This window comes from Glycine max, chromosome 15, assembly GCF_000004515.6.
Source record: "Glycine max cultivar Williams 82 chromosome 15, Glycine_max_v4.0, whole genome shotgun sequence".
NCBI classification, from domain to species: domain Eukaryota; kingdom Viridiplantae; phylum Streptophyta; class Magnoliopsida; order Fabales; family Fabaceae; genus Glycine; species Glycine max.
In genome coordinates this window covers 44,377,820-44,394,382 of record NC_038251.2, presented here as the reverse complement: position 1 = coordinate 44,394,382, position 16,563 = coordinate 44,377,820, and the positions used below count along the sequence as shown (strand labels likewise).

General features: G+C 32.7%; 1 protein-coding gene across 7 annotated transcripts; it reads left to right on the top strand.

Moving 5' to 3' along the window:
* Nucleotides 1–6,893: 6,893 nt before the first annotated feature.
* BZIP98 (bZIP transcription factor) lies at nt 6,894–16,137 on the top strand. 7 transcript variants are annotated; one of them, XM_041009670.1, is made up of 13 exons: nt 6,901–7,196; nt 7,746–7,884; nt 8,901–9,015; nt 9,820–9,917; nt 11,438–11,514; nt 11,633–11,830; nt 12,095–12,166; nt 12,262–12,321; nt 13,167–13,244; nt 13,367–13,418; nt 13,584–13,855; nt 15,240–15,488; nt 15,784–16,137. In XM_041009670.1, the coding sequence occupies exons 2-13, from the start codon at nt 7,821–7,823 to the stop codon at nt 15,928–15,930; spliced, it is 1,482 nt and encodes a 493-aa protein (XP_040865604.1). In that variant the 5' UTR covers nt 6,901–7,196; nt 7,746–7,820; the 3' UTR covers nt 15,931–16,137. The 7 variants fall into 7 exon arrangements, with proteins under 7 accessions (XP_003546706.1, XP_040865604.1, XP_040865607.1 ...); XM_041009673.1 differs by having other exon boundaries at nt 8,846–9,015; XM_041009671.1 differs by lacking the exon at nt 6,901–7,196 and adding an exon at nt 7,348–7,501.
* The last annotated feature ends 426 nt before the right edge of the window (nt 16,138–16,563 follow it).

Sequence of the window (16,563 nt, the reverse complement as noted above, 5' to 3'; positions counted from 1 at the left end):
GATACTTTTATCTATGATGAGGAAGGTAGTGAGACGTCATTGCATGAATATGTGCTCATAGACCCTTTGAAGAATATGATATACACATCGGTTTTTTGGATACTTTTATCTATGATGAGGAAGGTAGTGAGACGTCATTGCATGAATATGTGCTCATAGACCCTTTGAAGAATATGATATACAAATCGGTTCTGGGAACTAATGAGTTGAGTCTAGTGATTCTAGGAATCACTAAGTTGTGTTTGTGATATTTGTTTATTCAAGAATTAAATACAGTGAAGTGTTACTAAAGTATTCTTTCATTGTGTGAATAATTTGGGATTGTTTTATAAGTATTCATCTATTTTTTTAATTTAATTTTGTGGATACTATGGCTGGATTTTTCTGGTTACCGTGCCGACTAAGAACAACATTATTTGCGAACTCTTTTTGAACTTGTTTTATTCACTAGGATTATTATCTCATTGAAAATATTGTTTTCAGAGTTCAAGGAATAAGATTTTGAGATGGAGGAAAATTGAAGACTTAGTTCATTATTAGTTAAACTTTGTAAATGCCCATACTTAAGAATAAAAATTTTATTTATGTAAGAACTCGTTTATTTATAATATTTGCAAGTATTTCGTACTATTGAAATTACTAAATTTTTATTTTATAGACTTTTTAAAGTATATTTTTTCATTACGTGTTATTATTGTAACGAAGGACATTACAAAAATTGTCATTCATATTTGTATAGATATTGGTTTTGCTTGTCAAAAATGGAACATGTTAGCAAGAAATGACATTGATAGTACCTTTTTTCTACATGATATTCGTAGATGGATGTTGGAAAACCTTAAAGTCTCATATCATAACAGTGGCCGTTGGGCTTTGGTGTTTGATATTACTATCCATGCTTTATGAAAATGTCGTAATGATTTAATTTTTGATAGTAGAAGCACAACAATGGACCAAATTGTTGCCTCCATACCCTGTTCTTCACATCAAGTGGCAACTAGTTTTATGAAGGTAGGAGGAAGCATGGAAAAGAATATAGGGCCACCTAAGTTGTCCAACCTTTTATGGATTAGTCCTCCTATTGATAAAGTGAAACTAAATCATGATGGAGCTGTTGATAGTAATGGCTATGCTTTATGTGGAGGTCTGATGAGAGATCAACTTGGGAGGGTTATTTTTGCTCCCTTATAACTTGGGAGTTTTGCACAATTACCCAGGCTGAATTGTGGAGCAATTTTGCTTGGAATTCAAATTGCATAGTCTAGGGGTTCAAAGATATTTTTATTGAATTCGTTCAAAAATGTCCATTAATCTCATTTCACAAGGGTGTCCTAACACTCACTTATCTTATACGCTAGTGGATATGATTCAAGACTGCACTCTTAGATGTGGAATATTTAATTGGTGTCATATTTTTCGAGAAGCAAACCAACCAGCTGATGATCTGGCAAAGTTTGGCTTTTCCATTGAAGGGGTGACTATAATCTTTGATTGGGTTCCATATTTTGTTTATCGCTATGTTATGGTCGATGTATTTGGTATTGTTTCCCTCGTGGATTTTAATAAATTTCTCTTCCTTGGGGTGTGTTAATTCCATGTTTGGCGCAAAAAAAAAAAGAAACATTTCAAACACATTTAAAGTAAGATATGTGAGCTTTACCATGTGTGGAATTTCAGCAAAAAATGTCATGTGAAAAATGAGTAGGCATAGTTATTTTACCCTAAAAATATAAAACACTGAATGTCAAAGAAAAAAATGGATATTTGAAAACTGAAATGAAAACAACAATAACACTTTACACATCCAACAATAATCGCTTGAAGGTAACGTTCCGAATAGAGGGAGAATAAGGAAGGTAAGACAAAATGCACTATTATTATAATTGGTAATCAATATCATTATTATAATTTATAATAATTGTTAATTTTTATCATTATTATAACTAGTGGAGAGAGGCACTTTGTGTCTCTTTACCTATTTTAACTAAAAAAATTAGAAGTTAAAAAAAGTAACTAACAACATGAGAGTAATTGATGGTTATTAGGAGAAAAGTAGTAAAAAAATTTAAACTGATAAAGGATAAAATGATCTAGTGAAATGTATATATTAAATGAGAATATTTCTTTTATTATTAGTATAGATTGCAATTATAAAAATGTGATCTGATTGCATATCTTATATTTAATGACTGATTTTTTTTTTTTGGTGTAGGTTTAGGTGGGAAACACATGTAGACTATTCTACTTTTAAAAAAAATATAAATAGATATAGATTATTAAAGGTTCTAATTTGTCTTATGACTTAACAAGATTATTAACACATTAAGATTGTAAAGTATAAGGACCAAAACATAAAAATAGGATAAGTATAAGAATCAAAATCTATAGGGAACAAATAGTTTAATATTTTTTTCTGCATTGCTTAGCACAAAATTATAAAAGAGTATTCCAAAATTTGCGTTTCTAGAACACTCTACCATCCTTAAGTCGATAATCTCCTACAAGGGTTCAGTAGTCCTACGATAGATGTCCTATTAATAAAAAGCATAAACAATTAATGTATCAATATAACAATTCCATAAAAATGTTGAATACATGTTTATAACATAGTTACTTACATAAACTAAATTATGTTGGGTACTTGACTCTGACACATGTCTCATGTCTTGTATCATTGGTTGGACAATAGGAATGTGACCTTTATTAATAGAGAGTACAAACATATGTGATATGCTAAAATACCACTCCATGTAACATGCAGCACAACTTGAGGGCCCACTAATCGTCTTGTCCAACCTGACCAAGTGGTATGCAAAATTCAACCACTTCTTGTCAATATCTTGTGTGGATATTTGTACCGCGGTAAACACACATGGGTGTCGAGTAATAGTTTGCGTATAGCCAAATTGTCGCAAGACTCTCTCTGAAAAATGTAGATGCATGTCTGACCCTAACCTAATATATTCAGGAAATAGTGATAGCATCTCAAATGGATGAACATCTCAGTGCTCCTTATATGGCATCCAATGCACTCGGTTTGCAATTAACTTGTCCAGTGCTAAATAGTAGTCAACTAACAATAATAATATTTTGTCAACTATCCAACAACTAGCTTGTGATAATCCCTTTGTATGTTTTCCATTCAGCTCCTTCTACCCAATAGTAGGAAAATGCTCGTAGATCCATGTCTGTTTCAACAATAACAAAAGTAATGACACTGACTACCAAGTATTTCTTATATTTAAGGTTACCATGGTAGCAATAATTACCTCTAATAAAGTTGCATAACCATTGAGTTGCTTTATAGTTGCAAAACCTGCATCACCCACTTACTTATACAAATACGTAAGTGTAGCTGCACCCCATGCACTAAGTGCAGTTACATAACCATTGACAAAAATAGTGTAAGAATAACACATTGGCCTGTGTCCAACTCTTTTGTCAACAAAAATTGAACATGCCACTAAGTACAACAAGTAAGCTCTAGCAATCCGGTCTACTCGTCACTACACCTATTTGCATAAATGCCTCACAACCAAGATAGACAAACATGACCCCCTTTACATTGTTTAGTCTCCAAAGATGCATTCTCTTGGTCCACTCCCAAAACCCCATCAACAATGCAATGACCACCTCCTTAGATGTGTACGGGTAACTATAAAAACCACCAACAATATGAATGTGCAGCAATGATGACATATCATTAAGTGTGATTGTTATCTCTCCTATCGCAAATGAAAGTTGTTAGTCTCACAATCCCACCTCTCATCAAAAGCAGATAAAATTTCATTGTCAGTGATTTCGTAACTACATTCAGTCAACCGAAGTAGCCTTAAATCCTACACCACTTATATGCTCTCCTTATTGGGGGAATACCTCAACTTCCCTCCATGTGCTACTTACTTTAACTCTTCACAGTCCTACAAAATTTATATTTCAGTATTCCATTATGAAATATGAATCAATTAATGAAAAATTAAATATTAGATTGTTGTTATTGGTATACCAAGCCATCCCACAGTTTACAAGTCACATGATTAGCATATTCTGTAAGGATTGATATGTTCTCAGGTCCACCACCAAATACAACATCATTAGCTGCAACATGTTTGAGAGCTTCATAAATCTCTTGCTCTTTATCTGCAACCGCACGTCTTTCATGCCTACATACAAATACAGTAGGGTTGGTGTGGCCACCACCTCTTGTACGTGTCATATTTATATAAAAGATAACATCAACGTACAATAATCAAAATTCGAGTCAACATATTTTAAGTATATCCTAGATATTGTGAACATAGTCTAACACATTCTAACATTTGTAATAAAAGTCAAAGTCTACATAATTAACCTATCCTAACAATTACAATACCCTACATATTAATTAACCTATCATAACAAATATAATTTTCTATAGCAAGGGGAATAAGGTGAGAGAGTTTTCAGTAGATGGATTGCTTAGATTGTGTAACTAATTGTAATCAATCAATGAATTGCTAACAAAATAATAGATGGCATAGGTGATGAAAGTAACAAGGAAGAAAGCCATAGAACTATATGATTGCATGTGCAAGATTCATGTTTTTTTTCCTCTTGTTTTTTTTTAGTTCATTCATGTTTTTTCTAAACTCACTTCAACCTTGATTTTTTTAAGAATTGAATTAGAACTTACTCATCTAATCTTAAAGTATCATACATGGTAAGATAGATCCTTTTCTATAATAACTACTGTAAGAATAAATACTCTATGCAGTTGGATGTCATTTGTTTTAAAAGATGTAACTACACTTAAAAGTAAAATTAAAATAGTGCAACAATTTATAATATTTGGGAATAAAAATGTTCATAGTTGTTGGGTTGCTAAATAATTTTTAAAATAACAATTTCCTCAATACCAATTTGCATTACATTTTGCTAAATAAAATTATGGATAGGTTCATCCATAGTAATGATTGTCAATTTGGAAATCTGTTCTAGATTGACCGATCCATAATTTTACAGTAAATTACGAATAAGTCAATTCATAATAGATTTCTGGATTACATGATTCGTAAAATATTACAAATAATGCAATCTAGATTACATTTCTAGATTCCATTATCCAATTAGAGATAGTTTGATTTGAAAACTATCAAATCCAAATCTAGATCAAGCTATCCAGAACAATTACAAAAAATATTTCTTTTTTAAAAAAATGAAGAATGAACATTCGTGGCACGATTATGGATAGCTTGATTTGGATACAATAAAACACAAATTGGATCAAGCTATCAAGATAAATTATAGAAAATAATAATAATAAAGGGAAAGGGATGAAAGTTATAATTTACTTGAAAAAATGTGGAAGGTGATCTCAAATAATAACTCAGGAACAACCACAAGAAAAGGGGGAACCAGGAAGGCAACGAAGGTGCGGGGTGCAAGGCAGTGAGAAATGGGGGAACAAGAGGTGCTTGCAGTGCAGAAGAAAAGAAAGAAGTTAGGTTAAGTTAGTGGGGGTGAGGGCATATTTGTCCATTTACATATTTTTTTCAAATAATGGGAGGTGCAGGAAGTAAAATCCGAAAATAAGCTGGGTGTAAGAGAAAGAAAAGGGCTGCGTCTTGTTGTTATGTCAGGAAATCTCCCATCTTGATTCTCTGACACAGTAAAATTACTTTCAAATAAATAACACCAAATAATTAAATAATTTAATCAAACCACAGATAAAAATACAAAATACAATAAACATGTTAAAGCTGCATCGTAAAAAGTAACTAAATTCATTTGATTCTCTATACTTTATTTGTATAAGGAATAAAATAGAAAGAAACAAATAAAATAAATGGGAAATAAAAGAAAAGTAAAATAAAAATGATGCGTTATTTGATTAGAATGAAATAAAAAAGAAAAAATAGAAAATTTTATTTATTTCAATAAATACAAAAATTAAGTGGAAATGAATAAGTAGATATTATAATTTTTTATATTAATTAAAAAATAAATTTAACTTAAAAATGAGAACTTCTTATTATATTATTTTTTTCTTAATATAACTTATTTTTCACTTTATATGTTATTAAAAATAATTTGATTTTAAATATTTAAAAGTACAAAAAATGAGAAATCATTTCTTTTTTCCATGTCTTATGGGGGAATAATTTTGTACTGAACTTCACAAATTTAATTCTTTCCTCTATTTCCACTCATCCAAATTATGGAAAATTACTCCATCTTCTTCATTTCCTCTACTTCTTTTTTTTTGCAATACACTCGACCAAACAATTTCTGTAATTACAACAAGCATTTAGAGAATGATTTTTTTCATTTATGATAATATTATCTGATTTTTAATAGATTTTTCCGTAATTAGAAAGTTAATTTTCTAAAATATTGAGGTTATGTCTCACCCAACTTATCTGTAGCTTTATCAAACAATTTTTAGAGTAAGTACTTATAATAATAAGTACCCTATTTAGTAAGAAGAAAAATAAAAACTAATGAACTTTAATAAAAGCTATTTTGAAGAAGTTTTCCTAACTTTTGCGGAACTTATTCAGTAAGAAGAAAAATAAAAATTAAGAAACTAAAATTATTTACATGTAATTTTTCTATAACTTTTCTATCAGGTTAACTAACAAGATGTTGAGCTATTAATATTATCAGATAAATACGATTATTTATTGACAATATAGATTAAAATATTTTTATTTTATTATAGGGAATATTTTTTTTAAAAAAGACAAATAAAAAATTATTTGATAAAAATCAAAAGTAATTTAAGCAGTAAAAATATAAATTAAATGTCAAATAAAAATATTAATTAATACAACTAAAATAATACACGTTTTTTTGGTGCCAATAAAATAGTAGTACACGTTAAAGCACTAAAACATTACCATAAAAATGTAATTAAAAAATCATTAGTCCTTGGAAAGTGGAAGATTTGAGCAGAACAAGACATTTAGAGATTGGAATCATCCGTGTTCCTCTCTCTCATCTCTCTTTCTCTCTGTTCCCTCGGTTTCCTTACTTTAAAGTTTAATCCAATCCAATAATCCAATAACTACATACAAAGTTGAACAATACCACCATCATAGCGTATCATCATCAGAATTCCAAGGTGGATTTGCTTCATCTTTTACTCCGGCTTCATGTTGCATGAGTAAAGGCCGTTATGTTATGCTCATGGTGGATTTTTGTGCAACTGGGACTAGGTGATTTTTGAAAATTTCATCTTGCTCAGCTTGGATTTGGTGTTTTTTTAATTTAATTTTTATATTTTTTTTCATTTGGGGGCATTAGGGGCATCTGGGCTGGTGTCAAATTTGTCTTTTTCTTCTCAAAGTGTGTTGCTTTGACTTTGAACCACTTCGTTTGGTGGGGTGTGTTCTCATTTTCCGTGAGTTGGGCTTGTGGGTACACACGGATGTGTTAAAGTTTTCACTTTTTTTTTTTTACACACGTTGCTGATTTTTTGCTCACACGAGTTACTCCAACTGTTTTTCTTGGTTATGCTACAGTATGTGATTTTGTTTTTCTTTCTCTGTGGTATTCACTGTGTTCTTGTGATTGGAATTTACTTTGTGTTTAGGGGGAGGGGGTGTTAGGATTGGTTTGCTTTATGTTTGTTTCTGATTTTGTTTTGCTTTGTACTAGTTCCCAGAATTTCTCAGTAGTTTGGTTTTAGCTTTACTGAAGAAGCTATTTTGTTCTTGAATTTTTGGGTTAGGGTTTTTAGGTTTTCATGTTTTGTTGAGGTGCAGGGGAATTGATGATGTGGTGGTGGTGAGAATGATGTATGGGGAGTAGAACTACCAGGAGGGTTGTTGGTGTTGAAGATGACAAGGGAGCTGAAAGAGGAATGCCGAGCTCCAATTCTGAGTTACCCATTTCCAATTCATGGTAAATTTCCTCTTTGCAATTGTTCTTGGTTTAGGATTTGCATGTGGAGAAATTTTATTCATTTCTTAAGTCATTTTCTTTTCTTTTTGCTGAATTTTCATTGCCAATGGTTGTTTAACTTATTAGTTGTAGGTGTTCTTTTGATGTTTGCTCACACCAGTGGTACATGAGAAGTTTCTTGCTGTTTCGCATTGAGATGTTTTTATTAGACCTTTAATGATGTTGGATGATACTTAGAATATTTATAACATTGTGATATTTGTGGTTGCTTGGGTTTCTTTTGTTTTGATTTTTGAATAAGGAATAAATACTAAAGGGCTATGTTATGGTTATCAGTTTTTTGGAATAAATCTATATAAACTAGTGGTGCTCAAAATGGATTTATACCCTTGTAATTGGAGATTAATACCTCTCTTCTTGAGTCCCCAATCCATTGTGAAGGTGGGTTTCAGTTCAAGATCCTAGGTGATATGCCTAGGGATAATTTCAGGAAACCACATAGCAACTGCACTCAGATGCAGCAGTTGCTCAAGATTTGATGTAAAAGTGTCCAACTTCAGTTGGTGGGCCTGAACTGTGGTAATTTTTTTTAGTACCATAGGCATATATACAGTCCATGATGGGCCCAGTAAGCCCTTGTAAGTTTATACTCATTGGCAGAAGGCTAAAATTCAGCCATATTGTAATTAGAAAATATATGAGGAATTTCATTGGGCCAGAGGTGTGATCCTGGGCTGGGAGCTAGCATTGCTCTTGCGGTTCTGTGCTTTCTCTATTTTCACAATTAATATAATTCTCCCTTTTTCAACAGATAGGTGCTAGTACCTATCGATTGGTGGTTTTGTTGAGAGTTATTTGAGGTTGAGAGAGATTTTTGTTGTATGCAAACTTGCATGGCTTCATAATGCATTGATGCCTTGGAAACTCATGTGGCAATGTTGAGACTTCTCGCAAAAATCAGAATGTGATACAGCAGAGTCATGATTCAATGCTAAAGGAACACACATTATCTGAAGGATCATCCTGCCAAGCTCTGGCTGACCAGGGTCGAGGACGTTACCAAGAGTCTGGGATCCTTGCTGACCAGGGTCGAGAATGTTACCAAGAGTCCAAGACCCTTGCTGCTAGAAAGTATGCAGCTTTTCTTTGTAAATGAATTTGTGCTAGTTGTAAAATTGTCACAATAGTTTTCTGTGCTATAGGAATTTGTTGGTTTTGAGCCAAATAATGACCAATCATAATCTTCCAGGCTGAGAGGTAGGTGATTTGTTTTGTCTTTTGATGTGTAGGTCAAGGGTAAAGGGAAACATTGTTAGTATCCTTTTAAGGTAAAAAAATAGAAAGATTTTAGGTATATCTGTCTACCAATTCAAGAAATCTAAAAGTAGTTTAGACTTCAGATTTGATTGAGGATATGTGTTATGATATAGAATAGAAGTGTGTCCAATGGTTTTTTGTTTTTGCGTTCTATGTTGTGTCACTTGTGTGGCATTGTTAAAGAACACAATATGGGTGATTGCAAATAATGGATTTCTTTGATTTTTTTATTGTGTTAAAATCAATATATTGACTTGGATATTCTTAAATAAGTTATATCATCGTGATTTAAGAAAATGACTTTCGTAATTCTTTGAATATGTTTTTACAAAGTATACTGTATGCCAAAAATCTCATAGCTCACTTTTGCTTCCCTTTCCATTTTCTGTAAAACTGCTCTCAAGTTTCTCCTTTTAATGAAAATCTGGGTTATGTTTTAGTGAGAATAGAATATGCATTTTAGAAAGATTCAAAGAAAAGTCATGGATTTGGTAATTTGGGAACCTGATTTTGTGCTCTACTTCCTATAGATGACTTCTGTTTTTATGTGATTTTTCTCTAAAATGAAAATAAAGACTGACTTGTTTTAGCTTAATTCTGACAACGTATGGTTTTCAGCTATACAGAGGAGAGCACAATTGATTCTTTTCATGTTTCTGACTTTGGAGCATTTGATCAGTCATATCGAATAGGGGATGCTGTTGACCTCAGTGGAAGTAAGATTTCTGCAATCCATCATAACAAAGTTTTCAATAATTATCTGTTTGTTGTATTATCTCATGTTATGATGCATGAAATCATCTCTGTAAGACCTTGTTCTCTTTTTTTTGTTTGTGTAGATGTTTAATTATCATTTATAATAAAAATGGAATTATGCAATGGTTGCTCTTTGATTATCTCGAGGTTGTAAATTCCTTTTTTGGGTAAGGTGCTCTGATTTGTAGCATTGTAAGGATTGCAAGGTAACTTCAAGAGAGAGTTTTATTACACAACATAGGCTCTTGATCTTGAAAATCATTTTAAGAGCCATAAACAAAAAACCTGACAACTTATAAATCCAAGAATCAAGTAGTGACAGTTTAAGGGTGATGAAAATTTGACTTTTAAGTATAAATTATTGGAGGAAGGTTATTGAAAATCACAAGGTAGTGCTAACCTCATTTGTGATGATACACCTAAGAATGTCAGGAAGGGTTCTAAAGCCATCTTGAGTGAATTAAAAGGTTTTGGACTAAAGAGATAAGGAAACTTGGTGGTGGAATAAAAGGGTTTGAGAAAGAATAAGAAACAAAAGGGAGTGTTTCAAGGTCTTACCCAGGTTGAAAATGAGCAACGCATCAAAAGGCTAGAAATGAGATAAGGAAAGCGGTAAGTGAGGCCTGATCCAAAGCTTTTTAGGAGTTTTTTTTTAGATCTTGTAAAAATGAATGTAGAACAAAAGATGTGTAAGCTTGCCAAATATATGGAAAGGAAATCAAGAGATTTGAACCAAGGAACATGTATTAAGGATGAAGAAGGAAAAGTTTTGGTTATAGATCAAGATGTTAAAGAGAGATGGAGAACTATTTTATAAGCTTTCAATAATAAGCAAGGATTGAGCTATAGTGTGGAACAGTGGAAGGATTAGAAATCAAAGAACAAAATTTGGTTTTCTATTGCTGAATTTCAGTTGGAGAGATAAAAGAAGCTCTTACGAGGATGAATAATGTTGGCCCTGATGGTATTTCTAATGAATTTTGGAAATTTGTTGGGGAATAGGTTATATAATGTGGCTCACTGAGCTATTTAATAAGATTTTTAGATCTAAAAAACTGTCAGATGAGTGGAGGAGGACCACTTTGAGTCCTATATATAAAACCGGGGATACATTCAAAATTGTGTAAACTACAAAGGGATAAAACTTATGACATATGAGCCTCGTTATGAATTATGGCGAAAAATGGTTGATCATAAATTTAAGAGAATAGACTAAAATTGCAGGGAATCAATTTGGATTTATGCCAAGAAGGTCTACAACAAAAGTTATGTATCTATCAAACATAGCTTACTTGGCAAAGGTAACATTGACTAAAAGGGGAATAATCTCACTCAAAGGCACATACAGGCACATATGTTACTGTTAGCCAAACACCTAGAAATGGATTTTTATAACTTGATTATTTGTTTTTGCTACAAACTTGGTTTTATATTTTTTAGCCTTTTGTTTGCTAATGATTTTTCCTAATCATTGATTCAGACCCAGTTTACAATTCACTAAAAGTAAACAGCCAAACAATTTCTCCAGGTTCTGTTCACATTAGTAGTCTTGGTCAGGTGAGTTTTTCTAGTTCTTTTCATCCAATGAACTCCCTGCTTTGGTGAATAAGGCGAAGTTTTAGCTGGTTACAGTATGTCATATTTTCTAGTTTTCTTTATTTTCTCTTTAATATAGTTGCCAACTTCACTTGAAAAAAGCCCATTGACGAATCAAATAGAGCCGCATAGGTTACGATTACAGAAGGTTCAATCATCAAATCCTGGCACAATATTAGTTGGTAATACAGATAACCAGGAGGAGTCTGCCATGGCTGATGCCAGTCCTAGGACTGATATTTCTACAGATGGTGACACTGATGACAAGAATCAGCCGGTGATGTTTCTTTACCTTTTATTCTTTTCTCCCTTGTACAATTGATGCTATCTCAAGTCCCCAACCTTCAGTTGCACATTTGGCAACCTGTTGAGGTTGAACTTGTGATCTATTTTCCAAGTGCGTGATTGAATTTAATCCAAATAGTGTAAAAATAAAATGTTTGAGCAGAAGTCTTTTTGAGTCTGTTCCTTAAATCAGCGCAGCAACTTCGTTAGTAGATATTCTTGACAATCTAACTTTTGATGTGTGCTGTATTTGCAGTATGATAGAAATGAAGCCCTTGCTGCTGTTTCCGACTCTAGTGACAGATCGAAAGACAAATCAGATCAGAAGGTTGAATATATTATAAATTTCATTACATGGATAATATCTAGAATTCAAAATGGTATTTGTTACATCATGATAATTTTTTAAAAATATTATTGTAGACTCTCCGCAGGCTTGCTCAGAACCGTGAAGCTGCCAGAAAAAGCCGCTTGCGAAAGAAAGTATGAATCATAATTACTTATGTTTTTCAGTTAATATTTATTCACATAAATGAGTATACTATCTTGTTTACCTGCCTTTTTTTCCAAAATAATAATTAAAAAATACTACTTACCAAAATAATATAGAATAAAAAATATTATTATTATGGGGTATTTTTGGACACATTAGATCAGACATGGAAGGAAGAGGACAACTATGATAGAAAATGACTGAGGTTTATGCATTATCAAAATTTTCATTTTTTGCAAAAAAAGCACCGAAAGCTTTAGGCATTATTATTATAAAATATCATTGCTATTCATTTTATAAATTATAATATAAAATTAATATAATATAGTGAAATAATTTTAGAGTTAGTAGTTACAAAATATTTATTATAATATTAATATCAATAAGCTGAAAATGTGGGGGAATATTGAAGAGAAAGAAATTCTGTAGAGAAAACCAATGCCAGCTTATCCTCCTCTATGATTTGTAACTTTCTGTTTGAGAGAAAGTGATTCTTCAATTTTCTTCAGATAAATACATAGATTGGCCCGCAGTTAATTTCAAGGTGAGGGTTATCACTTGGTGCTTCATAGCAAAAGAATTGCAAATTGATGAATTACTTTCTTGTTCAGTGTTGTGTTTCTAGAAAGTTGTTCTACTTGTGTTTTCTGTCATGATAATTGCTATATAGTTGGATTCAATGATTTCCTCTATGCTTTTTTAACTTCTGTGGCCCCTTTATGGTAGTTATAAGAAATAATTATGTTTATGTCCCACTTTCTATTCAAATGCAAGACATAAGATCATCACTTGCTTAAGCTCATTCTGTTTGTACGTCTGTGGCTTCTCTACATAGGCGTATGTCCAACAGTTGGAAAGTAGTCGTTTGAAGCTGACCCAACTAGAGCAAGAGCTTCAGCGAGCTAGGCAGCATGTGAGGTTTAGTTAATCCTTGCAATTAATTTGTGTTCAATTGTCTGCTTTGCTTGTTGTATGACACATTTCCTCGGCAATCATGTTCAATTTTAAACCAATATCTCGTTTTTACCTCTGTAGGGGATTTTCATATCAAGCTCGGGTGATCAAGCACATACATTGAGTGGAAATGGTATCTTACGTCTAAAATATGTTACTCATTTCTATAGTTTGAATATAAAAATGTCTCTAAAACATAATATAATCCGTGTCTCTTGTGTTATTTCAGTAAACATTAAAGTTCTACACTGTTGTGTTAGGTTATTCACACCATAACCATCATTAAGTTGTTTTACAGGGGCAATGCAATTTGATGCAGAATATGCAAGGTGGCTGGAAGAGCAGAATCGACAAATTAATGAGCTGAAAGCTGCTGTAAACTCTCATGCAAGTGACACTGAACTTCGCATGATCGTTGATGGTATATTGGCACATTATGATGAGATTTTTAGGCTGAAAGGTGTTGCAGCTAAGGCTGATGTTTTCCATTTGTTGTCTGGTATGTGGAAAACACCTGCTGAGAGGTGTTTTTTGTGGCTTGGTGGTTTTCGGTCATCTGAACTCCTCAAGGTCAGGTTTTGCTGATCCTTTTCATTCTGGTTTCATGGTTTAGAAAATGGGTTTTCTAGAGCAGTAATTGGGCCATTTTGTTTAAATTTTTTTAAGAAAAACTGATTTTGGTATAAAATAATTTAGTGATTATTTTTTAGAGATTTAGAAAAAGTAGAAGTTGATTCATGTTCGTTTACAATAAAAAAAATCACTTAAAAAAAAGTAATTGATTTTATGAGAAGTTGTTTCAAATAGCTTAAATAATTAGATTTCTGATTCTTTTCAGCTTCTGATTATTTTGAAAAGCTGTAACAAACACATAAAAAACAAAAAAAAGTGATTTTTTTTAAAAGTGATTATTTGATGAAAAAAGCTTAAACAAATGGGCTCAATATTTCCTGGCAATATAAAGAGTAAAATAAAATCTCTTATAGGATTTTGGGAATTATTAGAAGCTAGATGAAGAATGTTGCAAAAAAGTAATTATATTCACATGCTAGGTTAATTTGTGGCATCTATATTTGTACTTTTTAGTGCTCGCTGCCCTGTATCGGTGGTTAGTGGTTGCTCAAGAATCTAAATGAATGATGATATAGTATTACATAGGGCTTGTTTTGAATGACTTACTGGCAATATGTGGGAATGCTTCTGTTGATGCCGTTGGTAGTCAGTGTGTTTTGATTTTTGCTTCAACAAGGATAGATTTAATTTTACTTGTGACCCACACACAAATGATAAGGGTTACATAGTAGAAAATGCAATAAGCGTAGCTTTTTTTTTTTTTAATTCCAGAATCTGCATTCCTTTTTGTTTCTCAAGTTCAATGAGCATGCATAGCTAGTGTAAACTTGCATTGTCAGTGCTCTGCTTGTTCTCTTCATCTATAAACTATTGCTCTCAGCAATTCTGTCAGGTTTTCAACCAATTTAGTTATAATTTGTTGCAGTTATTCATATATCTCTGTTTCTTTTTATATATATAACAATAACTACAATTTCACCCCCCCTCCCCTCACACTTGCATCCTGCATGCTTTTAGAAAATGAGTATTCCGGCATCCTGCTAATACTTGGCTAATTAAATAGAGCTTTGCAATCTATTGACCCCTCTATCTCTGACTTATTTCAAAGATATATCAATATCGATACAAGAATAAGAATCTGCTTGGGTGGTGGTAGCGAAGTGCCAAAAGAACAATTAAATTGTGCTCTATCTAAAGCCCTGAGTGTGAGATCTAATCTTTTCCATGATAATGCTTATTCATGATTCATATGTTTGTCTTGAACTTCTAAAATACACATTTTTCATAATTGTGGCTACTGAGGTTTTATTTCGGATATGTGGAGTCATTTTATAATTTCCTTGACTTTGACTTTAGTCCTGTGAATTTGGTTGCATTGCAGCTGCTGGTTAGTCAATTGGAGCCTCTCACAGAGCAGCAGCTGATGGGTATTACCAACTTGCAGCAATCCTCCCAACAAGCAGAAGATGCATTATCTCAGGGCATGGAAGCATTGCAACAGTCCCTTGCAGAGACATTGTCCACCGGAGCACCTGCCTCATCTGGTTCATCAGGGAATGTGGCAAATTACATGGGTCAAATGGCCATGGCCATGGGTAAGCTAGGGACACTTGAAGGGTTCATTCAACAGGTACTTTTTTCTTTGTTGCACTTGTATACAAATAGTTTGCTACATTGGTGAATAAGTGAAGAAGAATCTTTTAGTCCAGCCTTGATTTCCTAATATTATTTACAACTGATAATTAACATCTTGAACAACTCATTTTGGTTTGACTGAAGTTACTCTTGTTTTTCCATTCCCCCTAAAAAAAAAACCAAGAACATGCTTGCTCTTGTTAGCAAATATTTATATATTATTTACAATAAATAGCCCTATTAAAATATCTAATTCATGACTCCATTTCTGTGGTGTTTATGATTACAAGGCTGACAATCTTCGCCAACAAACTCTTCAACAAATGCACCGTATACTGACAACTCGCCAATCAGCTCGTGCACTCCTTGCTATACATGACTACTTTTCGCGTCTGCGTGCTCTCAGTTCACTCTGGCTTGCTCGCCCTAGAGATTGATGGGCGCGGTAAATAGTATGGCAAATTAATTTTCATGGATCCATCACTAGCAATACTTGGTCATCATAACTCTTGACAAGTTTTCTTGTTGTTTTGTTGTACTCTTTGTATCACTGATGTTAGTGCTTCATTGAGTCAGTCTAGAAACGAAATTGGTGACAAGAAGTATGAATATTACTAATAATATTGTCCATTGTAATTGTTGAAGGGCTTTGTTTTTTCCATACAAATATAGTTGGACCATATGATATATTTTAAGGGTTGTTTCAGTCGCCATAGTTTACCCTTGGATCTGAGTTCATAGAAAATTGTTGAGTTTATTCTTTTATTTTTCTCCCAATTTGACTTTTTTTCTTTTCAGTGGGTTCAAAATGCTAGTCAGTATATGAGAATATGAAGAAATATTTGGAAGAGGAGTGAAGAGAATGATCACTCTTTTACAATGAGTCAGGGTTTTGTATTTATAATTTTATATAGGCTACGGAGTGGTAGCAAGCGTAGGGCAAGTCGTTGTGACTAGGAATAATAGCTAGTTATAATACTGATCTTGTGTTTCGGGTTGAACTTAAGTTTGTTTGCAAAATGTATTTTTGAAGGTATTCACACATGTCACGATGTCGGGTTTACTTTAAA